Source organism: Acromyrmex echinatior, chromosome 6 (assembly GCF_024713525.1).
Source record: "Acromyrmex echinatior isolate Ae372 chromosome 6, ASM2471352v2, whole genome shotgun sequence".
Lineage (NCBI taxonomy): Eukaryota > Metazoa > Arthropoda > Insecta > Hymenoptera > Formicidae > Acromyrmex > Acromyrmex echinatior.
Genome location: NC_141857.1, coordinates 4,783,963 through 4,807,492, shown reverse-complemented (window position 1 = coordinate 4,807,492; position 23,530 = coordinate 4,783,963). Strand labels below are relative to the sequence as shown.

General features: G+C 33.9%; 3 protein-coding genes and 1 long non-coding RNA gene across 16 annotated transcripts; all 4 read right to left on the bottom strand.

Annotated features, from left to right (window-relative positions):
- Positions 1-484: 484 nt before the first annotated feature.
- Positions 485-17,433, bottom strand: LOC105153961 (uncharacterized). Of its 11 annotated transcripts, none has more exons than XM_011069135.2 (23): positions 17,141-17,423; positions 16,174-16,303; positions 15,546-15,710; positions 12,097-12,285; positions 11,805-11,970; positions 11,313-11,507; positions 11,144-11,233; positions 10,958-11,068; positions 10,683-10,783; positions 10,444-10,573; positions 10,040-10,176; positions 7,511-7,723; positions 6,391-7,343; positions 5,780-6,126; positions 3,064-3,266; positions 2,807-2,834; positions 2,590-2,730; positions 2,219-2,448; positions 1,829-1,940; positions 1,518-1,586; positions 1,233-1,339; positions 893-1,114; positions 485-811 (listed from the first exon to the last, which is right to left on the bottom strand). In XM_011069135.2, exons 1-23 carry the CDS (start codon positions 17,175-17,177, stop codon positions 595-597), a joined length of 4,293 nt encoding a protein of 1,430 aa, XP_011067437.1. In that variant the 5' UTR covers positions 17,178-17,423; the 3' UTR covers positions 485-594. The 11 variants fall into 11 exon arrangements, 9 of the variants coding, with proteins under 9 accessions (XP_011067437.1, XP_011067439.1, XP_087263521.1 ...); XR_015545516.1 differs by having other exon boundaries at positions 672-811; positions 893-1,071; positions 17,141-17,429; XM_011069137.2 differs by lacking the exon at positions 7,511-7,723 and having other exon boundaries at positions 17,141-17,422.
- On the bottom strand, positions 7,888-8,986 carry LOC147909284 (uncharacterized). The gene is made up of 2 exons (XR_015545518.1): positions 8,042-8,986; positions 7,888-7,931 (listed from the first exon to the last, which is right to left on the bottom strand). It is a non-coding gene; the product is annotated as an uncharacterized LOC147909284 (long non-coding RNA).
- Positions 17,434-18,369: 936 nt separating the features above from the next.
- On the bottom strand, positions 18,370-20,657 carry LOC105153960 (protein saal1). Of its 2 annotated transcripts, XM_011069132.2 has the most exons (6): positions 20,285-20,657; positions 20,005-20,139; positions 19,694-19,849; positions 19,279-19,537; positions 18,760-19,197; positions 18,370-18,659 (listed from the first exon to the last, which is right to left on the bottom strand). In XM_011069132.2, exons 2-6 carry the CDS (start codon positions 20,119-20,121, stop codon positions 18,409-18,411), a joined length of 1,221 nt encoding a protein of 406 aa, XP_011067434.1. In that variant the 5' UTR covers positions 20,122-20,139; positions 20,285-20,657; the 3' UTR covers positions 18,370-18,408. The 2 variants fall into 2 exon arrangements, with proteins under 2 accessions (XP_011067434.1, XP_011067435.1); XM_011069133.2 differs by lacking the exon at positions 20,285-20,657 and having other exon boundaries at positions 19,731-19,849.
- Positions 20,658-21,300: 643 nt separating this feature from the next.
- Positions 21,301-23,447, bottom strand: cN-IIIB (cytosolic 5'-nucleotidase IIIB). 2 transcript variants are annotated; one of them, XM_087407390.1, is made up of 5 exons: positions 23,284-23,447; positions 23,103-23,201; positions 22,950-23,019; positions 22,145-22,728; positions 21,301-22,080 (listed from the first exon to the last, which is right to left on the bottom strand). In XM_087407390.1, the coding sequence occupies exons 1-5, from the start codon at positions 23,308-23,310 to the stop codon at positions 21,979-21,981; spliced, it is 882 nt and encodes a 293-aa protein (XP_087263516.1). In that variant the 5' UTR covers positions 23,311-23,447; the 3' UTR covers positions 21,301-21,978. The 2 variants fall into 2 exon arrangements, with proteins under 2 accessions (XP_087263516.1, XP_087263515.1); XM_087407389.1 differs by lacking the exon at positions 23,284-23,447 and having other exon boundaries at positions 23,103-23,277.
- Between the last annotated feature and the right edge of the window lie 83 nt (positions 23,448-23,530).

Below are 23,530 nucleotides of genomic sequence, written 5' to 3'. Positions count from 1 at the left end.
CTTCTATTTTTTTTTTAAGTTTCTGATCTCTCATTGCAAACACGTTGAATTACGAATGTCAAAAGCAAGGAATCATGAATCTTTCCTATTTTATGTCGAGATAAATTAATTCTTCCGTATGCGGGTTTGATAATATAAATTGATTGAAATGTTAAACATTTTTATCATTTCAATTTTCTTGCATTAATAAATGAATGTATTCAATGTATGTTATTCAATATCGATGTGTCCATCGGTTTCAGCGCAAATAAAAATTTTAATTAGATTTACAGTTATTTATTAATACATTTACAATATTGCGGATTTTATCTTTTGTCAAACACAAGTAATAGTCGAAAAAATCGATTTATTTCGCATAAAGTGTAGAAGTATTTATCGATTTGTCGTTTCTGAAGTCATGATACAAACACAGTTGCAATGAGGAACCGAAAACATTAATCACAGCACTCGCGGCTAAAACGTGACTTCACTAAAAGGCAAAACGAACTTTGCAATTATTAATTTATTCAGCCTTTCCATAATTGATATATGTTACAATCTATACTTAGTCTTGCTACTTATTTTACTGATATAGCTAATCAGAACGCAAGAAAGTCACATTGGATGAGGCGCCGCGTTCCTTATCTGACCGCATTTGTCGAAAACGTATCCGATCAACCGTTTGTTTAACGGTTCTTGGCAAACGTTTAATGACATTGCATGAATCATATAAAACACGAAGAAGAAAATTATAATACTCAACAGCACTATATGCCATATTGATAATACTCTTCTTTCTCGTCTTAATAGGAAAGATTGTGACGATTTTACGCTAAAAAAAAGAAATTACATTAAAAGAAGCAACAATTTTAGATAAAGCGATAAAAAGAAATTGAATGAAAAAATCAATTACCTCGATCTACTCTCAGAATTAATACTTTCGTTGTCAGAAACTTCAGAAGAGACTTCTTCCTTTACGTTCGTCCAAACCTCATTATCAATTATCGCACAATTTACTGTACTTTGGCCATTAGAATGATTCAATCGTAGCATGTTGTTATTTTCCTCTCTCGAGCTACGACGAGATTCAGCCTGCTCGAAAATACCTCGTAATTCACTGATGCTATTGGAACTTCTGTTTAAAAATATTTTTTAAAAATTCAATGTAGTATAACATTGTATTTTTAAAATATTTAATAAATGTTTTAAGCGTTAAGAAATTTAAATCTAAGTACAATAATAATATTACTAACTCAGCACGATGTAGTTTTTCGATTTCCCATTTTGGGGATTCGGAGCTGAACGATGGTCTTCTGAGAGTCATGCGTCCGGAAACGGAATTTCGCTGCCTCATAGTGTCCTGTATGGAGCAAAAAGTGAAAAATGTAGACAAATGTACAAAAAGAATAAAAAGAAAAAGTAAATAGGCAATCATGCATGTTAATGTTAGTAGTACAGAAACATAAGAAGATAACCCTGTTGAAATACCAGGCTGTAAAAGCAAAAATTTAAAGCTAAAATAAAACAAGACAAATTGCCTTTGTCATGTCCTGTACGTTGCCTATTGGCCGAGACATTGTGGCTACGCTGGCTCTTCTCCTAGCCACCTAGAAAGAAAAATGGACGAAAAAGAATATACCACAATTATTAACCGGCAGAACGGAATTAAGAAAAAAAAATGAGAGTGCAAGCTGTAAGTGCATAAAAAAATTCCTGCGAAATTGTATAAACGTGCGAGTGCATAACAACGAAGCGATGGAAAGTGCAAAACGAGATATGATAGATATCTAACATGATGAAAAGCTGGCGAAAGAAAGCGATAAACATGAATTTTTCAATATTTTCGAACCATCATACGATTATTGGCGGGTGTACCGCTCCTATATCTGATGCGAGGCAGTTCATCGTTGAGCTCGCTGGCGTTCTCCTCTATCATTATATTGTTGTCTACCAAGATCTGTCTGGAAATGAATAGCGTGCACTATCACCGATACTATCTCATCGTTTCGAAAACAAAGGGAGAGAGGACTTCAAATCAAATACTAACAAATCATTCACTAAAAATATTTATTCCGAATTTATCCCATTATCGATTGATCTCTATAAGAAAGTAAACTTTTAAAGTTTTAATCATAATAGGAAGATCGAAAACGTGAATATCACATTTTGAAAGCAATGTCAAAACTCAAAATACAAATTGGACGACGGAGCAAGGGAAAGTGATAAGTCTGATCCTCACTTGGTCTCGGCGACATTGGTGATTAGCTTTTCGCATCGAGAATGCAGCACTTGGAGGTATTTGTCAGCCAGCAAAATAGCTCGGGATACCCTACGTTCCTGCTGCACGGCGCCTAGAGTCTCGGCCGCGCAAGACACCCTGTGTGCACATCGCACGATCATGTCCAATTGATGCCTGACCCGTTCCACCCGCTCCACGGATTCCCTATCCGTGCATAGTGGCGCGAGTTCCTGACGTTACGCAAAATTCAATCCCTTCAACGAACCATGGAGAAAGACTACTTGCTAACTGGCAAACGCTTCGCGATAAATTTAGCCGAAAGTTCTATACGATTGCTTAATAAGCATCAAGATATTTTCGTATTCGCTTGCCTGAATGTCCTGCTGCATCTTCCGTACTTCGTAGGAAAGGTTTTTCTCAGATTGATCGCGTTGTCGAAGCGACATCGCTATCCTTCGCGGTAAAGTCAACCTTTCTGTGCAGAGGCATAATGAGAACGCTATGTACTTCTTCTACAATAGAAGTAGTGTCATGTAATTATCCATAAAAATATTTTACAATTCTTATACTTAGAATCTGCTTATTTACCTGCAGTTCAAATTCATTTGAATTCTCCCTGAAAATAAAAATTGTTCAACAATTAATTAAATTGTATGATCAATTAAAATATATTAGGTGTAGTAAAAAGAAATCCATTATTTTTCCAATAGATGGCTTTAGTAATCTGTATCACGCGTAGACGAGATACAGATTACTAAAGCCATCTATTGGAAAAATAATGGATTTCTTTTTACTACACCTAATATTTGTATGATTAATTAAATTATACCAAGTTCATTACGCACCTGATCGCTAATTCAATGTCCGATAAATTAGCTAGATTTATGCAGACTGGTCCAGATTCCTGCAGACGAATATCCACGAGACTTGGGAAGACTTTCACTCGTTGATTATTTTCCGGAATTAAAGATGGATTTTTTTTGCAACGGCACTCCAATCGGCCGAGGTTCTCGCCTTCCGAATATGATCTTTTCATATTTAAAGTTAACTGTAATAACAAAATAATATTTCGAAATAAACAATAAAAGAAGAGCAATAGGAATTCGATAAATGCGTTCGCTGAGCCTTTCATAAAATTAGCGGACATCCGCTATAAATTATCTCTCAGTATCTGACTTTCAAGAATAACGGAAGAGAATTGCATACTGCATAAAATTTTGTTGATCCTCGCTAATTATCAGTGCATACATATGCAAGAATAGAGAAGTTCGGAGCAATAAAAACAGTTAACTTGGCACAATGTACTTCCAGTAGTAATTTGACCTTCGTTCCGTATGCAAGCGTTATAGCATCACGTTCGGATAAATATTATCGGGAAAAGAATAAAAATGCGAGAATCGCGTGCTTTTCAGCGTAATTAAAGCTTGTAATTAAAAGATAGGATAAATAATAGGCTCGAAAAAAAGATACAAGTGATTCGATGGAACTCTGTTAAAAAAGATTATTATGAACTTCTTTTACTCTGATGATTAATTACTGCCTATGAACACGACGAGTGGAAAGGATATAGTGAGAATTTCGGCGGCTTTTTCTCTTTTCGCTTTTCCACTAATATCTGTCGAAAGTTTACGTGGCAAACTTAAGGCAAATATTATTTCTCATATCAAACGAGATAGACCGCCGGATGTAGAAGGGGCACGTGCGTTGTGATACTATCGCACTTCAATGTAATATTTATAACTTCGCAGTATTCGGTGGAATTTTGTGTCAGACGATCTATAAAAGAAAGATGCAATGCCATCATTAATTAATAAATTATCTATAAATAATGCATACCAGAGTTCTCTACTATATAATAGCATTCATACTATATATAACTATAAATTATTGCAGTCACTTCGGGGGAATCAGCAATTCTTTATTGAACTTCTTGGTGCATATAAAGGAATAAATATTTAACGTTACATAAAATTTGCGTAAGATAGCTAAATGAGCTAATAGATTCTTATCGCGGAAAAACATTTAATGTGTATGTTCATGTAATTTTCTTCCTTTAGAATTACAGTAAAAAATATAAAAATACGAAGAGTTTATAAGTATAGCCAATTAAAATATAGATAATGCGAAGAAGTAATGAAACTCTAATCGACCGGCGTAAACGACGAATGGAAATCGCCACAAAACAACTTATAAGGTAAAAACTCGCGATCGACCTTGTTGTTACGTCGGATTTTTCACCACAGATCTTTAATGATCGGTGCAACTGTACCAGTAAAAATCGATATAATTGAACGAGTAAATAACAGAGATGTTCGCGACTTATCATCGATAAATAAAATGCAAAAAAAGAACAGACTTTCAAATCCAAAGTATATATATATTATTTGTGAGGGCGATTAATATAAAAGATAAATAAAGAAATGAACGCGATTAAACATAAATCATAGTTGAAACATTATCACGAAATGTTTTCACAGTAAATATAATCGACTTGATTATATATTTGCGATCGCGATAGTATTTATTAGCTGAGAATTAATAAATTATGATAGAAAAGATGCTGTGTCTAGTAGATAACAAATTAATTAGCGTTCCGTGCTCAGAACAAACTGAAAAAAATCGCATGGCTTTGAAATATGTGCGACTGTCTTGTGGCTATTTTAGACAACGCGTTAAACGAGATACGTTACATGTTTATTTACTATTCACATGTAAATGTGGGCATAAAGGAAAAAAGAAAGATATAATTTTCAAACAAGAAAATTATTACGAAGCGATAAATTATCTCTATCTTTTCGAACTAAAAAGAATAAAAATATACTATAAAAAAATATATAATTTCTTTTATGTATAACACATTTCACGGACACTAAATGCCTCACACCTTTAAAAATTATTGTAAACCTGTTCATGTATTCAATCGGTACAAAACAATAATCACATAAAATGTTCAATAAAGTAGACAAATATTACATCAAGAATTAAAAAAGAATCGTATAACCAGTTTTTCAAGAAAATCTCGCTGCAAATCCGTTTCCATGGAAATCTTTTTATTTTATGAATGTGGAAGTGCGATTAAGATGTCTCTCTCAGAATAATAAATAACAAAGCGTCAAGGTCACTTAAACTCTATTGCAAATATTGAGACTCGCGTATATTAATTGCTGGAATATGTAATATGAGCGATAGCGGTCTAGCGATAGACCGCGTGTCAAATAATTGCGGCATTCCTTACGAGTAATTAGTGCCAATTGATCGCAGATTTATCGCTGATCGTTCCCGTAAAGCAGTAATAATTACCGATCTCAATTGGCGTGATCAAAATGCCCGCCTAAGGACGCGTTTTCTGCTGAAGCGCAACTTAATTGTTTTCGTAATTGAGCGACTGTCAGTGTTCAAGTTACACGCGTCAAGCAGGCTATTCCATCCAATTTAATCAAATCCAACAGTATCGCGGATCAAATAGATCCTTAATCTTTCCTCCTTCATTCCACGTACGGGATGTTCCAGAAAAGGGAAACTACTTCTAAATTTATATCTAAATCTTCTCGATCTACCAACCTGTGGTATTTCTCGTTTCATTTCCAACAAGTTTCTTTCACGCGCTTTTTCATCGCTTTGCACCACGTTCTTGCACGGCATTACTTTTATCGAATCCGAATCGATCAACGATGCAGACGGCGCGACATTGATGATTTCGTCGACCTCATTCACGACTTCTTCAGCGATGCTGCATCGATCACTGGACCCCGTCGGTTTGCACTCGCCATTGCCTGAAACGGCTAAACTGTTCTCGCGATTCGACATTTGGCTATCGACTGACCGTTCGATTCGCGACTGACTCTCGCCGTCTCTTTGCACGCACGTCAAGGAGTGGGGATCCTTTGAATCCATGATCTTCGCTAAATCTGTGGGAGAAATGAAATCGATGATCTAATAAGACAGCTTGAGAGAAATTTCCACGACGTCTCCTTCTGAGATGGATGTGAGAAGTCGAAGGTGATTGAGAGGATTATATTATCATACTTCGATACGCGCAGTAAATTTTTTTTGCCGTATCATTAAATTGTGTGATATGCATTAATAAGTATGATATATATTACACAGTCTTCATATCCTAGTTTGATCGAGATCAGTTATCTAATAAGATTAATTAAGATGGAGATACTTACCAGTTTGATCACGCGAAAATAAACAGTCATTAAACACTAAGTGTGCTTGCGAAACAGTCTTGTTTAAATATGGTGTAGATTCGAATACCACATTCTTCATCTTGCACTTGTCTATAAATGTCGAAGATGAATGCATGGAAACGTCATCTTTTTTATTCCCGACGATAGGAGAAAAATCCAATTCAGAGGAATTCATTGAAACGGGAGAAGCACAGTTAGAAGCCTCAATAATTCTATGTAATTCGTTTTTTGCTTCCAATGGAAATTTCAAGCGCGTGGGCGCCAAATGGATCTTTCTAAGTATCGTCTGCTCGACCGGTGTTTCATCGTCTAGGCTATGTTGGAATTGCTTTTCCGGCGTGGAGTTCGTGGAATCGCTATCGCTCTCTCTATTGCGATAACCATGATTAAACGCATAGTTCATCACAATATTTCGCTCCCAATCAGTGATCTTGTTGATTTGCGAGGGAGAGTTGTGTGGAATGCTCGATGATTGCTTCACTTCCAAATTAGGTCCCTGATGATTCTCGAGTGGATCCTGCACCGCAACGACGTCGAACGGGCGGCAGTAGACAGAGATTTTTCTGCGGGGACTCGCTGGATTGCTTGCGTTGCTCACTTCAGGTACTTGTTCACTTATACAATCCCACTTTATCTCCTCCGACGTGGCCAATACCTTCGAATTCACTTTGAGAATACTTGATCCCTTTGACATTTCACTCGATCGATTCTCCTCAGAATGGATCAGATGTTCCTTGGAAACTTCGCGTGCTTCCACAGTAAGCAGCACAGATTTCTCGTCGTGGTCTTCCTGCGTTAGACCATCTCCGCGCGCGAACAAAACATCGATAGTATTCGTTTCAGGATTTTGATAACCAAATGTTTGCCTCGAGTCTTCCACGGCTAGCGAGGATAATTGTAAGTCCGACGGCAACGTGTGTATCGATCGATTCCTATTAACAAAATGATCATTTAATTATCAGCAACTTAGTTCCAATTAACATTTATATTATTGTTGTATACGTTCACAATACGCGATATTTCGCGACCACGTTTCTTTTTTTATGATGATACTTCGTAGCAAATTAATTTTGAACTGTTATATATTTTATAACTAAACCTTAAATTGCCGGCTAGCAAGCAATCTTTGCGATTGGTAAGAACACTAAGAGTGCTCTCGATGATGTTGTGTAACTCTTTGATGATGGGTTCAATGATGCGGAATCGATTTTGGACACTCGGAGACGGACACGTCTTTATAACTCTCGAGAACAAGTCATCGTTATTCGCATAATGCGTTATTGACCACAGACTCGTTTCCACTTTCAGCTGGCTAAAATAGCGATTATAGCAAAAAGAAGTTAAAGAATACGCAAGCTAAATACAGCATACTTAACGCATTAATAACGACATTAAATTAGAATTTACAAAGTCGATTATTTAACTTTTAGCCATTAGGGCACGTTCCACTTAATGTTCACAATGCTTGATGATATGTTTTTGCACGAACGGGAGATAATTATTTAAATGTCAGCAATAGCCTGCAGCGTAACACAAATTCATAACGCAAGTCAAATTTTTAATAATCTTGAAATTTTGGCATCTCTTATCTTATGTAATCTTTTTTTAAAAATTGTTGCAAATAATATACCTATAGTGATTACAAGAATTGATGAAAACCGTTTTTGTATAATTAAAGAAATTCATATTTGTAAAAATAATAGTGTCGTCAAATCGCCAAATGACATCAATCTCTATAACAATATATTCAAAATGTAATATTCATTACGTTCTTTTGTAATATTTGTATGATAAAATTTAAGAAAAAAATAATTAATAAATTCTTTCATGAGAGAAGAGTTAGCGAAAATATTTTTTATTAAAACCGAAATTTATAAATTGTCCCCTTTTTTTGCTCGCAAGACCGAGGTCGATCTTGATGTCATAAACAATTTGTGCAGATTGCAGAGGCGACTAATTAGAACTGCACGCGTGATGCGCATAGATTTAGCGATTTATGCCATTAAGGCAATAAATCAAACTGTCCTTGCTACGCGCGTTTAATGTCTGTGTTACATCAATGCTGTGTCTATATCTTATTGTTAAGTATGCACATGTGTCACGTTCGTAATTAATTATTTTACTAGTTTCCCATCGATTAATCTCTATTAGTCTCGACTTAGCGCGAATTAATCTTTTACATTTTATATCCCCCGATTCTTTCGAAGAACTTATGCTAAACTTGTTCTCAAAACTTTGTCTTAATTTGATGAGAAGTCGAGAGATCGTTCTAAGAATGTCTGTCCACTTATAACGTGTGACAAGTTTCTTTGCGTTGAAGATAATTTTCTGATTGAATGAGAAAACTTCGATGTATGTGCAAGATGTGATTATGTGTTGAAATATCGTTCTCGAGGTATCGACACGCGCGACAGGAAGGTCCGGAGCGTACTGATTGCATTCGCCTGGTAAATCGATCTCCCTAGTGGTACTGACGTCTTCTCCTGCATCGTGTAGCCGGAGGTAATTTCCGGATTGCATTTCGAGAGATCTTTATAACGCGATCGCGATAATCGCCCGTGTAAAAAACACGTAATAATGTATTTTCTCGTGGCACTCACTGCAAATCCAAATGTAAAAGTGACTACAATATATGCGTGTATAATTAATTTTTCATGTAAAAATGACACTGTATTACACGGTTAAATCTGTCAATCCATTTCTGTAAACGGTATAGGGCATTATTTTTACGGAAAACCAATTACATACATACATTAGTCACTTTTTACATACATAGATTGCGCAGTGATTTAGTTCTCGCAACACAAGAAAATTATTTTAAGGAAAAAAAAAGATAATAAACGCTTAAGAATATTCCTTCGATATATCCATATGTGATGTGTCAATTCCGTTGTCGTCTTGCGGATATTTTTCTTCTCATGAGGAAGAAGAAATATGATATTTATGATAAAAATTTATCTAAGCGCATTTGTAATAATATATTTCTAATAAGCGTTTAATCGTGAATTCGAAAGAAAAAACAAATGCCGGGATTAAATTCCGACTATGCAACTCTCGAGCTTGCAAATTAGGAAAGGATGGATCAAGGCGCAAGATATGATAGTCGATAAATATTTTTGATGGGGTGCGAGAACTGAGAGGGATCATGAGGGGATCATGATTTAAGGCGAGATTCGCGGCAACTCGGTTATTTTTACGTGGAGTGTCATTCGAGGGCGCTGTCATATATGCAGGTCATATAAGCAACGAGCAACGCGGCATCGCTATTTTTATGGGAAACCCTGAAGATCCGCCCGCTATGTTTGACCTTGAGCCAGATATTCAAATCGAATGGTCATTTGCTTTGGAAATCGAAGCAATATATTTCTTCCGTTTATGCGACATGTATGTTCGAGTTATGGCTATAAGCGGAACGGCGTTTCGGTCTTTCATAAAAATCAATTTGTCCGCAAAGTCTCCTTTACTAACGTAAAAGCATAGGAATTAAGTCGATATAACCGACTTATAATAGAATTCTCTTCTTCCGGGAATTAATCATCTTCATTTTAGTCTATGGTATATTGACAACTTCGAATACAGACGCGCAAGTGTTACGCATCGATGTTTCATGCGAACGTTATTAACTTACGTTGCGTGCGTCGACAACAGATCCCGGAAATTTCTGACGCCAAATTGCTTCAAACTGCTGGTTGCGTTTATCGGCTCGACTTGGAGCTGTGTGCTCGAATCCTGTCTCATATTTCTTCTCGTGATCTCTTCTGTCATCTGCGAAAAGACGTGAATAGATAAAAGAACAAGGTAAAAGAAAAAAAAAGCGAGGAAGATCATTTACGTAAAATCGAAGAGCGTGTGTCGCTTTGTCATGAAAATTAGCGTTCATTGCTAATGCGATCAACCAACTATAGTAATGTCGCGACAAGTACAACGCGCGTGTCAAGGTGATTGTTTAAGTATGCTGTATACCTTATCAACATTAAAAAGACGTTAGCGATGAAAGAAAAATCCTAAAATAAAAACAAGAGTAAAACTCACCATATTTAGTAGAAAAGATACTTTGTGCCTCAATATATCGATATTATGAGTTTTTGCGTCCGTATCTTGCGAATTAAAGTAAGATAAGTCGTCGACAGAGCTCCGCATCGTAACAAAAAATTGTATAATTCTGAAAATCAATCGCAAATAAAACGTAAAGCAAGCTCAACTAAAATCGTTAAATTGGGAAAATCGATTAATAGAGGAAATAAAAAACAATTAAACTGAAATATAATGACTTTTCTAGCTGTTCCAATATCGTAACAATCTTGGCGTCGTACTCGTTTAATTCTTCCTCGAGTTCTTGTATGTTATTTCTGCTGTAGTCAGCTGTAAAGCCCTGAAATATGTAAAATATAATATAATATTAAGAAAAAAATTCAAATCTCTATTAAAATGTTCGTATCACTTATATGTTATATTAATATATAATTACTTATATGTTATATTAATCGCTTATATCTTATATTAATGCGAACATTAGAAAAGTCCTACTCAAAATATTTTCACTTACTGAAGCTTTCAATTCCGTGTACAATGAATCTTCCATTGATACTTTTATCGACTTATAAGGTGTACTATGCAGGTAGCATTCATCTTCGTCCAAAACTGGTGATAACGAGAGCTGTAAATAATCGTGTCAATTATACCGTGAGAAATTATTTTTACAATTTACATTTCTATAACATTAATAGTTTACTCTTTCTTCGGTAGAACATGCGTTAAGGACTGATAACGATTGGAGCTCCACATTTTCGTCCATAAGTTTACGATTCTTTTCACGCAGATTCTACAATATATGATTTGTTGCAGCATTATAATTCGTTATATGTGGTTATATGAATACCAAGCAATACTTGAAAACTTACATGAATCGTGTATTCGTAGTCCTCTTTCATGTTAATATTCGTGTCTTCGAGTTTGGTTATTGTAGTTTTTAATTGACAATAATTGTTTTCCTTTTCGTCAAATTCTTCTTGTATTTTGGTGATCAGTTTCAAATACTCCATTTTCTCTTTAGTGATTTTCTCTAATTTTTCTTTTAAAGATGGTATAGCTTGTATCTATTTATTTGTATATATTAAAAATAATAAAAGCATTTAAAAAAATTGAGTATAATAAAGATTCTTTATAATCAAATATTTATTATTTATAATCAATCATTTATTATTTATAATCAAAATTTATTCAAAATGTCGAATACTATATTATATCCAAGAATTCATATTTGAATATTAATTACGAAGAATTATGCAGAAAAATACAAAATAAAAATGTAAACGTGTAATTTCTACGTCTACGTTCTAAACGGAAATCATGAATAACTTCCCATAAAATAATAAGATGCAATTAGTTTTTACCTCAATTTCCGCGGCTTCCAATTGTTTCAACAAGTTCTGATGCTCTTTCGTATATCTTTGAAGAGCCAAGGTCATAGTCTTTTCGTTCTTAATCAACTCGTTTAATTGATCTCTTTGTTCATCGTTTTCCTTTTCGAATTGCTGACATTTGTGAACATAATGTTTTCTGCATTAATAAAACATATATAATATCGCATAAGCATAAACATCATAAGAATATATTAATATAAATCAATTTTTTTAAATTATTCATAAAGACAGAACACTTGGATGTCAAGTAAATCATACGCACAGCTGTTTCTCGGTAATACTGTGTTGTTGTTTGAGATTGTTGATTGATCTTTCATGTCGCTCGAGCTCGTCGCGAAGAACATTGTTTTCCTCGCAGAGTTTTCGAAATTTCATATTTCGAAACTCTAATTTCACGATATCATTAGTCAGATCCATGGTTTTCATTGAGGAGTCTGCGTCGTTTACGAGGCTACGGCAATTAGCATATATCATGTATTATTACCAACCATTGTACAAATAAGTTATTAATACATGACATAACGCACATCCTACATTAAACATATTAATTTGCCTTCATGTACTGTACACAATGTATTTACTTAACACTAGAAATACAATGTTTCTTACTCACTAAAAAAAGAATAAGTAAATAAATTATTTCTATGAAAATAGAAAAAGAAATAAATGAACTAATTTTTCTATGAAATAAAGAACATAATTATTGAAAAATCAAAAAATTTTCAGACTCTTATCTTTTATACAAGAAATGTAATTAATATAAAAATTAAAAAACGATCAATAATGATCGCTTAATCTTTCTAGTGTTAATACATAACAAAAGAGTTATCGAGAAAACTAAGTTTATCCACGTCAAGTAATTTATGATCAAAACATTAATTAAGAAAATATCTATAAAATATAAAAAGTCATATATCTTCATATATGTGTTTTTCTGTTTATTGAACTTATCGTTAAACTTAGTTAAGATATATATGAAAATATATCTAGGAAGATATATATCTTCATATATACCTTCACTGAGTCTAAGTTTAATAAACAGAAAAACAGATATAGTTGATGCACTTAGTAAAATTATATTACCAAAGAAATTTATATTAAAATAATTCGTCTATTATTTACATGCATGTTTTAAATTCATTGTATCCATTATAATATAATATTACAATACAATCTGGACCGAATATTCCACTTACTTCTTGTACCGATCACAAATCATAATCAACAAATCAACGATACAAGATCGAATGCGTCTATCACTATCATAAACGTACCAGCATTGTGTCGATAAATTAATTCTAAATTCTTCGATTTCGCAACGAACATTCGTAATAATAACTGCTGCATTCAACAGTAGTAATTGGAAGAGATTCACACGAGCGCTTCGCGCGCGATCAATCGTGTAGAGGGTAAGTAAATTTCAGAAATAAATTAGCCAATTTCTTCTGTTTACGATCACAATCGGCGCATTAACGAGATCACCAGATATGATCACAGGCGAGCAACGACTGAACACCACACGCCAATTGCATAAGACATATCGCGTGCCGATTTCCAGCTGCCACAATATTCGTCACACACATCGCACGAATAACACCTGTGTGTCGCTTATTCGACTCTATTGGGACCAGCGACGAGAAATTGTTGCTCCGCTACTAGGGAACAAATATATACATATATATATAAATACACATTTATACACGCTCGTATAAAGAATAAAAACTGACGAATTGAAAAAAATTAAATACCTAATGAACATAAAATTACATGTAATGTACCAGTTAGTTGTAATTTTCCCACTCAACAATATAATCATAATATAACAAAAGTGTTGTGTTACAATTATATTGTTGAGTGAGAAATTACAACTAACAAATGCGTTATATGTAACTTGTGTTCACTGGGCATTCTTTTTAATTCGTCAGTTGTTGTTTCGCTTCGCGTTTATGTCGGTTGTATCGAACGAAATTTCGGCACGCATGTTTCTTCGCGGTTGGCAATCAGCCATTATCATGAACGACTGCGGTACGATTCATGCTCACAACGTTCGTAAGCATTACTCGTCCTTGTTTAACTTCGATAAACAACAACGATGAAATGACTTCAAGAACGTAAATCGGATCGCAATCGGTAGGCTGCATACGCAGACATAATGCACGTGGCATTTCTCGCTTAAAAAAGTTCGTGGAATTAAATAGAAATAAGAAATATAATTAAACTATGCATTCTAAACTTAGAATGTTAAATCTATATCTTTCATTCATGAATTCTCTGAAAGTCGTCTATGTTGGGTTCGTTGCATTGATATACCAAGTATTTTATTAAGCGTACAATTTCGCAGATTTCACCAAATTTTGAATTAATTTGCCTCGAATTAATTCCTGTGGTTTCTTATCGGTTTTCTCAGGTAGGATCGCTCTAATAAAATTTAACGAGCGATATACGTCGTTCGCGCTATACGCATCGAAGTAAAGAAAGTAAACTGGCTCGATGCCGCGAGCTCATTTGAATAAACGTGCGCGAGTATATGCAAAATATATATATATATATATATATATATATATACATACATACATACATACATACATACATACATACATACATACATACATACATACATACATACACATACATACGCTCGTAGAACCGCAAATAATTTTTTTCAATGCCTCTGAATGAAGGTAGCGTAGTCAGCTAAACTATCGCACGATCGAAGCGGTCCAACCGCTTATCGAGTATATACGTGATAATGTCGCGTTGCACTGAATGGGCAAAGAAAAATATTACCGTCTATATATAAGTTTTACTCTTTCAAAAACAATCTATACAAACGATGCCATCACGTTAATATATGCCAGGATTGTTAATGTATATGAATCTATATGTTTGCGTTTCATAATGATAAAACTGAGTCTGTATATGTCGATCGAAAACGGATTCAAACGAATTTGTCCGCGGTAGAAAGCTTGTGAGGCTTTATTTTCGAAAAATATCGCATACGAAAATCAGAAAACAGGATCATATTTCAATATGCAGTAATATACATTATATATATATATTATATATTCAAGAATACAAGCCGTTTTGTTTAGATGAACTTGCAACGTTCTTCTTTGCTCTTTTTTCCTCCAATGTGGAAAATAAGGAAAAATAAATCGTATTTAAGTTCAACCAAAAAGAATTACACGAGGCCTGTTCTTTTTAGCTAAACTTCTTGCATAGTTCATATTTTCTTCTTTTTTTCCATAGAGAGAAAAAAAAAGAAAAATCGTATAAGTTCAGCTGAAAAGAATAAATAGATATAGCGCTAATAATACATTTCGCGCGAAGAGTGCGTAATGCTCTGTTAACTATTAATCAATTCCTCTAAAGTCATAAATACCGCACGGTTGCTTTTTCCCGGTCGACGCGTTCCATGTATCGAGTTTACGGTTCACTGAATTCCGTTCTGTTACATTATCCACGCAATAGTTTCGCGTCGCAATTTCTTAATTTACGGCGCAATGTTTTAAATTAAGATAAAGATAAAGAATCAGTGTGTTTCCTTTAAAAGTGCGTCCTTCTCTCCTTCCTTCCAGCAATAATTTCATGATTATAAAGTGGGGACCGCATTGAATTATTCAGTCTCACGAACTCGTGCATTTTACTACATGCTGTTTATACACATGCAACGTGTTCTTTAAATTAAACAAAGTTTCTGCTTCCTCTTACTAGAGTTTCTCCTGGACATTGTTATTATTGCTGAGCTCCGCAGACTGAACCTGTTGAATCTTGATAATCCAGCATTTCGTCGCCTCTTTGAATTGTTGTAAATTTACGCAATCATTCGTTGAAACGGCGGCTAAACACTTCCATAATTCCTCCAGATTGTCGATTCTATCGATCAAAATTGGCACGTTACACTACAGTATTTGTAAGAACGATTCTTTTTGCAGAAATCGAGCTACCGCACAGTAAAACATTTAAATGTATGTAATCGATGTATGTGCAAATGAATGCCATTCATTTACATACATGGACTACATATTGTATAACACAGATGAACATCGGTCACACTGAAAATCGCGACAGTTTATATTCGAGGTTCGCCTCGGTTTATATTCCACGTGGCTTTCCGTATCTCGTCTCGCGAAAATGTACTACGCTTAAAGCCGTGCGCCAAGTCGTCGATCGCGTTTGTCCTTGTATCGATCGGCCGCTTGGTGTACACATACCGACAATTTGTTCCAAGTTATATCACAGTCGTGTCTTACGTTCGTCAATATCGACGAATGGCACGGCGCGTCTATACGTCTCTGATAAGAAAATTAATGTTGTCCCGTTTTATGCGGGCACTCACGACCAGTTCGGCAATTGATCCTGAATGTACTCGACGATCCTGGAAATCGGCACCGCGTCTGTCAGAACCGTCAAATCCGGCATCAAGGTCGACATTGAGGTGTCGCAATCCATGAATATCTGCTGCAAAACTGGAAAAACGACGGATCGTTTCTGGTCACTTTCCACTCTTCTGAGGGCGAAAAACAAACTCGCGATGCCTATTTAATTCGCAATGAGTTAAAGACACTTCGGACACAAGAAGCTACAAAACAATGAGTGCTTTCCATTTGATAACACAAGTCGACAAGTATCGTTCAGACTTTGTTTCTTACAGAATCATCAAGACAGAGCGACGTTTGTGTTGATTTGTGCCACTATGCTCGTTTCTACCAACATATTTAGTTTAATTTTAATCTTGATTCAACTAATTTTATATTTTTCTAAGAATTAGAAAAGTGTGAAGAGTAAATTAAACTGAAATTAATTAATATTAAGAGAAATGGACATAAGAATTAGGAACAATAAAGAATAAGTTGAATCAAGATTAAGTTAATCTATGTTAGTAGAAATAGAAAGCAATTCAATCCTGTGAATTAATTCTCAACTGTAGACATAAATGTTTGCAATTTTTGCAACTTTTCTGCATAGAATTATTTAATTTCCTGTATATTTTATATAAAAATAAATACTATTTTTAATTATGAAAAATTAAGCGAGATAAAAATTAATCTAATCACTATTACCTACCACTGTATTTTCTGTTTTTTTTTAAGCATTGTCTTATTGTTGTTAAAGAAAATTTAATTTTATGCAAAAAAGGCAGATATTATACATTTATAATTAAAAATGAAAACTTCGATCGAATTTAACACAACGAAGACAAGTTGTAATACAGAGCCACTCAAACAGGAACTTCATCTCCATTAAATTTTCTCCATTAAACTTTCATTAAATTTAATTCGCTCAATTTATCAATGAAAAATCACCATTTTCCAATTCGACCTCTTCCAATTCTGCTGACATGATGTTGCTGAAGATTGTGCGAATCGTCACCGGGATTCTGCGAAAGAGAGACACTTGTATACCCGCACATATAAACACATACGCGGAGAGGGATCTCGATTTATATTTTACAGGGGTCGCGAAATAACGCCTTCAGGCATCTTGAGCCTCGATGACGAGGAACCAACCGTGACAACGAAACCAATCACAATCACTCGCAATCAGCACTGAAAAGTCGGACCGATTCACCCCATTCCACCGTCTCAAGGGGCAATGGGGGCAATGGCGGGAGGAGTATCCGGGGAAGCAAGGCCGTCCGTTTACCTTCACCGCGGTGATATACCTTCGTCGCGACGGGGGGGGAAGAATAATTGTCGCGTGTAATAATTGATCAATTTTCCCGTGAAGATGTAAGTGCAGGAAATTGCAGCCAAACAGCGGGAGATCGAGTTTGTTTGTTTCTCAAGTGCGTTCTCTTCTCCCCTGCACTTTTTCTTCCATAGACCACCTGGCGCCCCCTCCCCCCCGAATTGAAAAGTTCAACTCATGATGGTACAGGAAAATGATGAATCTTACCGCAATTATAGCATCATTATGAGAGAATTATGAGGATTGTTGTCGCACACGTCAATATTCTTACTATACCGCATCTAGGACTATCTAGACGAAAGGATTTCTTTTACATCATTTCACAAATCGAATCCTAGTTTTAACAATACCCCAGAATATGAGCGAATTAATAATCGGTGATGTAACCGACGGATAGTTCCGCCACATTTGAATCTATGTACATTTCAAAATCAAGCACATGCGCAGACAGATACATTGGCCACCTTCGTTCCACACATGCGTGAAAGGAATGTGGTGCTTTTTCAGCAAGCGACACAGTGGGTCTGTTCTTTTTTAAAGAATTCTGAACTAGTCCAAGAGTTAGAAGGTCTGTTCTTTTTAACTAAAGTTCTTGCACGATTCCAAATTAATTTGAGAAAATGTAGATACAATAGTTCGATGATTAAAGTTTATAAAAAACTTAGTAAATATAAAACAATCAATTAATTTTACATGTGATGCATGTAATTTTTTATCCTAATAATTCCTAAGAACTAGTATAGAATTTATGGAATAAAAATATAAGAACGTTATTTCTGAACTATATATATATAGTTCAGAAATAACGTTTTTTATATATTATATATAAGAAAAAAAACAATAATTCATATTTTTAATATATTTACACTAAGAAATATCTTTTTTAACTCTTTCCAAAAGCAGTAACAACTTTTTTCATTTTGTCAAGCATCTCAGGTATCATTTTAAATTGAGTAAGACTTATTAGACATTCACGAATGTCATTATCACATAAACCTAATATTTCTACAATCTGATCACTAGTACAAGATTCAATGATATGCAACCAGTATTTAATAATATAATCTAAAAGATCATTTATTAGCTCGTTGGGATCTAATTCTCGCATTTTTTTTTCCTCATCTGCTTCTGAAACTAATACATACATTATTAGACGAAAAAGATAATCATCAAAATATACATAAAATGCAATGCATGTGCACTATTCACAATGTTAAAAAATAAAATTACCTACCCGTTTTAAAGGAGAAAATTAAAATCGCAATTATACAATCTATCCTTGTTGGGATGTTTACGTTGCAACGACGAAAACTTAATAATACTCGCATAGCATCGTAAATTATGTTAGCACCTTGTTGCTGAATTGGATACAAATTGTACGACTTGTTATATGGTTTTAATATTCTATACATGATATCCATCAGCTTCAAAAACCTTTCGTCATTCTCATAGTCCTCATATGTAAGTGAGCCAGACTCCATTACGGCAATTAGCACTGCCAGCCAATGTTGGACAAACGTTAATTCGGAGAGACTCGTTTTTCCTTCAGGTAATACTTGTACAAACGATTCTAACAGAGCGGGAATCAAGTCGTTTATTTTAAACAGTTTTTTTAGCAGATTTATCTGAGATATAAATTCAAGCAAACTCATTGTGGATATTAATAAATTATCTGCAATAAAGAGAGATTTATATTAACTGAGATTATATTAACTGGGATTCTTCTACAATATAATACGGTGCGTTAGCATACCATTAGTTGAACTCTTTAATATAAAAATTATAGCTCCAAAAAATTCACATTCTGTGAGATGAGCTACCCAATTTGATTGAGGATTTTGCCGGATTTTCCATGCAATTAATTGTAAGATCCTGATAAGTTGAATCAATATTAACGAGTCGCTGGATTCAAGATGGCTCAGAATTTGTTTAACTAATTCTTGATCGCATCCTGCTGCATCGATGGCTTCATCATTACAGCATACATTACCAATAATACCTAAGACTATTTCCTACAAATATATTTTGATAATAAGAGGGCGAGAGCAAGAGCGAGAGAGAGAGAGAGAGAGAGAGAGAGAGAGAGAGAGAGAGAGAGAAACGATAAAAAATTGTTGTTAAAGTAGAATTAAATTAAAAACATTATGATAAAGATAAATGAATCGTACAGTGAATCTTGGTTCGTCACAAATTGTTAACAAGTACTTCGCTATCTGAAGAAAATCCTGTGATAAAAGATATGATACTACTTCTGCTTCCGTACTTAGATCCCATAGAGTACAAAGCTGATCTTCGAGCTCTTCTGTCCAGCCATTTTCATCAACCTGGAATATAGCACTATTATAATATTATGAATACCATGCTCGGGTTGTATTTTTTGTACATGTTTACATGCTCCACTTTAAGCATTGCTTACACTATTTCTTCTGCAGTAAGGCATGTATTATAATTATCAGGATACTTTTGTATAAGAAATTACCTTAAGTAGAGACATCAAAGTATTAAGTATCCATTTGCTACTGCAGAGGTTGTTACCCACAGCATCACCTTTCAATACTTCTAATTCCTCTTTACTAACATCTTGTGAATCTATCATTTCAAACGTTCTGTGTACCTTCAATATTTTTACACAACTTTGTTAAAAGCAAACGAATAATTTCGAACATACTGTTTGTATATGTATAGCAAAAACATAAAATTCAGTAATTATATTTTAGGTTAGATCTTAAGTATCAAATTATCACAATTTTATTAATTACCTCAATACGAAACAGTGAAGAAAGAATCGAAGTGTTTCGTATGAGAAGAGCTCATCGATCTTTGATGATTTTAAAGTTTTGATTAAGAACACAATAAAAGTATACACACTATCGAAATGACAGATCTATACGTCACTGTATGTATACATACGTCTGTTTTCTGTGGTTGAACTAGTTAATAGGCTTGTTCTTTTTAGCTGAACTCAGATGAATAATAGTAAATTGTAGTACATATACACTTTTGGAATTTAAAATGAGATAAGTGTACGTTTGATATTTGGCGAAAGCGAGAGTCTAATACAGGAAAAAAAAAACAGATTTTATGCTTTATGTTTTTGTGTACTCTCGAAGGCTTTTTACATCTAGAACAAGATAAATATGTATAATATATACAATTGTTTTCTTTAACGAGGACAGGAATTTACAACAAAATATTAGATTTATATATTTTTTCGTTTTATTTTCAAGTTTCTTGCTTTTTCTGTGTTCATTACTTTTATGTATATATATATATATATATATATATATATATATATATATATATATATAAAAGAGAAAAAGCATGAAATTTGAATAAAAGTAAAACGAACAAATGTTTAAACCTAATATTTTGTTGTAAATTCCTGTTTTCGTTAAAGATAAAACAATTGTATATGCAAAAAATTTGATAAAGAAATGAAAGAAAGAAAACAATATAAAAACAAATATAATAGAAATATTAGTAAATTTCTAAAAAAGTATTAAAGTAAATTTCTAAAACAGTAAACAAATTTTCAAATTTTATTTTCAAAGGATAAGGGCTATGAATTCCTTATCATTTTTTTTCTTATAATTATTTAAGATTTTTATAAACATTTAATTTTTAACATCTTAGATTATCTTCTAATTATTTAACACTGAGTCTAGTTAAACATTAAAGTTAATTTATAAAGATATTACTGCTCTTATTGTTTAGAATTCATTCTTTTTTCTGACACAATTATAATAAAATTATTTTAAAATATTAGCAATAGATATTGTATATACTTCATAAAAATATAAGATTTATTTAGACGTCGATTATTGGAGAATCATCGCTCATTTGCTAATACTAAAAAAAGAACATTTTTCAAAAATTAATTTCAATGTTTTGAATCGTTAAAATTTTGTGGTGTCAATTTTTTAAATGCATTCATTGTTTGTACAGGAATAAAAGTATATTCTTTTAAAATATTTTCTTTTTTTAAGTTTCTGTTCTTTTTCTGCAAATGACAATTATTTTATTTATGTCATTGTGTAGCAAGTAAGCGATATAATGAATTTTCATGAATTGTAACTTCAATAGATATGACATGATAAACATTGTAATTAGAGAATTACGTTGCAACACACAACAACATTCACACATACGCAGATTTATAAAATTTTTATAAATAGTACATTTCTCAACTTTTCAGCTATAAGTTAAAAATTAATTTATTTAAAACACACAACTTCAAAATATATCTTTTACCAATGAGATGAACGTAATTTATAACTTATACGCGTTACATAGATCCACTATTATTAAAAATATGTTAGAAAATGTAATTTTAAGACATATTAATTTATGAAATAAATTTTCTCTATTTTGAATTACAAAGCGATCACGTATGCGTAATGTTTACATCTTTATAAACGTGGACAGGTGAAAGAGAGTATTGATACAGATAGTATTACAAGATATTTTGTATAATCTCTATCGGCACTTGCATCGTTTGATCGTCGACGAGAACGATATCAAAGTTTTCCATGAATGAATTTAAGCTAGCCTCCACCTGGAGAACAAAAGCAATTAGTCTCTATCAATATTTTACAGTCAACTAATCTCGAAATACTAACGTGCTCGTAAAGGAAGCCGATTTTTAGGACAGCCTTGGTGTCTTCTATTCCTTCTACCATGTTAGCATCACCGATCGTGTCGCCCATTAGCAATACATTCTGTCTCTTTTGAAATATCTTCAAATAATTCTTTTCCAATGCACACTCATTCTTGTTGTATACATGTATAGGCAAGTCATTCTTAAATCCATCCAATTGACTTCCATTATACTTGAGAAAGTTAGAGAATATTTTTACATTATCGAAGAGAGCATTGTGATACCTCAACACAGCTTCCACTATGTCTCCCAAACCAGCGCTAAATATAATAATTGGTACTTTTACGTTGTATAGCTTTTCAAAAAACTCTTCTGTACCATCGCGCAATATGTTGTCGAATGCTTGGGCTACTTCTTCTAATTCATGAGGATCAAATTCGATGCCCTTCAGTAAATTTTGCGCAGCCATCATCCAATCGCGCATAGCATCTGCCTTTTTATTCACAGGCATTTCTGGGTCTATCTCTATAGGTCTATATATGTTGTATAAATCCTTCGCTTTGTCCAAATATTGTTGCGGCAATTGCTTGCAATGTCGGAACATACCTAAAAATTAAATTTCAACATTAAGTTATCGTGTAGTTTAATAGAAATTGATTGATCATAATAAACATGTTTATTTGTAGAAATTTAAACAATCAAATCTTAATTCTAGATAACTTAAGCAAACTTAAGGAAAATTATAAATAACGAGTTTATAAATAGTTTATGATAACAGACCAACTTTCTCTACTTTCTTAAGACAATAAATTAAACTATTTACTTACCAAAGCTACTAAGTACATGTCTGCCGTCTATGTGTTGCTTTGTAAGGGTTAAGTCGAAATCCGTGACTATCTGTATAAATAATTGTAGATAAATCAAACGCTGAATCAAAAGCCTAATCCTTACGAGAACTAAATGGAAATAAGAGTCTGTACCTGCAGATTATTTACGCCACTTTGCCGAATTGCATTTATCGTTTCTAGAACCGCGATCTTGTCCTTGATGTAAACATGTTTCGATCTCAAAGCGGGAAACTGTAAATGAAGAACATGTTTCGCAATATACGTCGCCCAAAAAATAGACCTCGTCATTGATGGAAGCGATCGACTTACTCACCTTGTCGATCGTGAGTTCGTTATTCATCGTCGTTGGCGGCGTGGAGTCGCAGGCAAATTCCAGAAACAACCGGACACTCTCAACTCCTCCGTGCCAAATGCCAACTGCCAACGTGCGCTGCACGTTGCTGAGAACCTGCCAACCAACCACAATGGAGTGCGCATGCCAAACCCACCAGTCGTGCGTGTTATACCGCGTGTTTCGTAATACACATTTCTTTTTTTATCGAGCCATTTAATTTTATTTT

Excerpts from the sequence above, each read along its gene's own strand:
- LOC105153961 (XM_011069135.2), bottom strand. The coding sequence starts at position 17,177 with ATGTCAGCAGAATTGGAAGAGGTCGAATTGGAAAATG. Across the intron at positions 12,286-15,545 it reads AATGTCCAGGAGAAACTCTA|CCTCGTAAACGACGCAGACT; the intron begins GTAAGAGGAAGC and ends TAATTGCCGTAG. Across the intron at positions 6,127-6,390 it reads ATTTTCGCGTGATCAAACTG|ATTTAGCGAAGATCATGGAT; the intron begins GTAAGTATCTCC and ends TTTCTCCCACAG.
- LOC105153960 (XM_011069132.2), bottom strand. The coding sequence starts at position 20,121 with ATGATAGATTCACAAGATGTTAGTAAAGAGGAATTAGAAGTATTGAAA. Across the intron at positions 19,198-19,278 it reads ATTAAAGAGTTCAACTAATG|ATAATTTATTAATATCCACA; the intron begins GTATGCTAACGC and ends TCTTTATTGCAG. Across the intron at positions 18,660-18,759 it reads AATTTTCTCCTTTAAAACGG|TTTCAGAAGCAGATGAGGAA; the intron begins GTAGGTAATTTT and ends TGTATGTATTAG.
- cN-IIIB (XM_087407389.1), bottom strand. The coding sequence starts at position 23,258 with ATGACGAGGTCTATTTTTTGGGCGACGTATATTGCGAAACATGTTCTT. Across the intron at positions 23,020-23,102 it reads GTGGCGTAAATAATCTGCAG|ATAGTCACGGATTTCGACTT; the intron begins GTACAGACTCTT and ends TTATTTATACAG. Across the intron at positions 22,729-22,949 it reads ACATGTACTTAGTAGCTTTG|GTATGTTCCGACATTGCAAG; the intron begins GTAAGTAAATAG and ends TTTAATTTTTAG.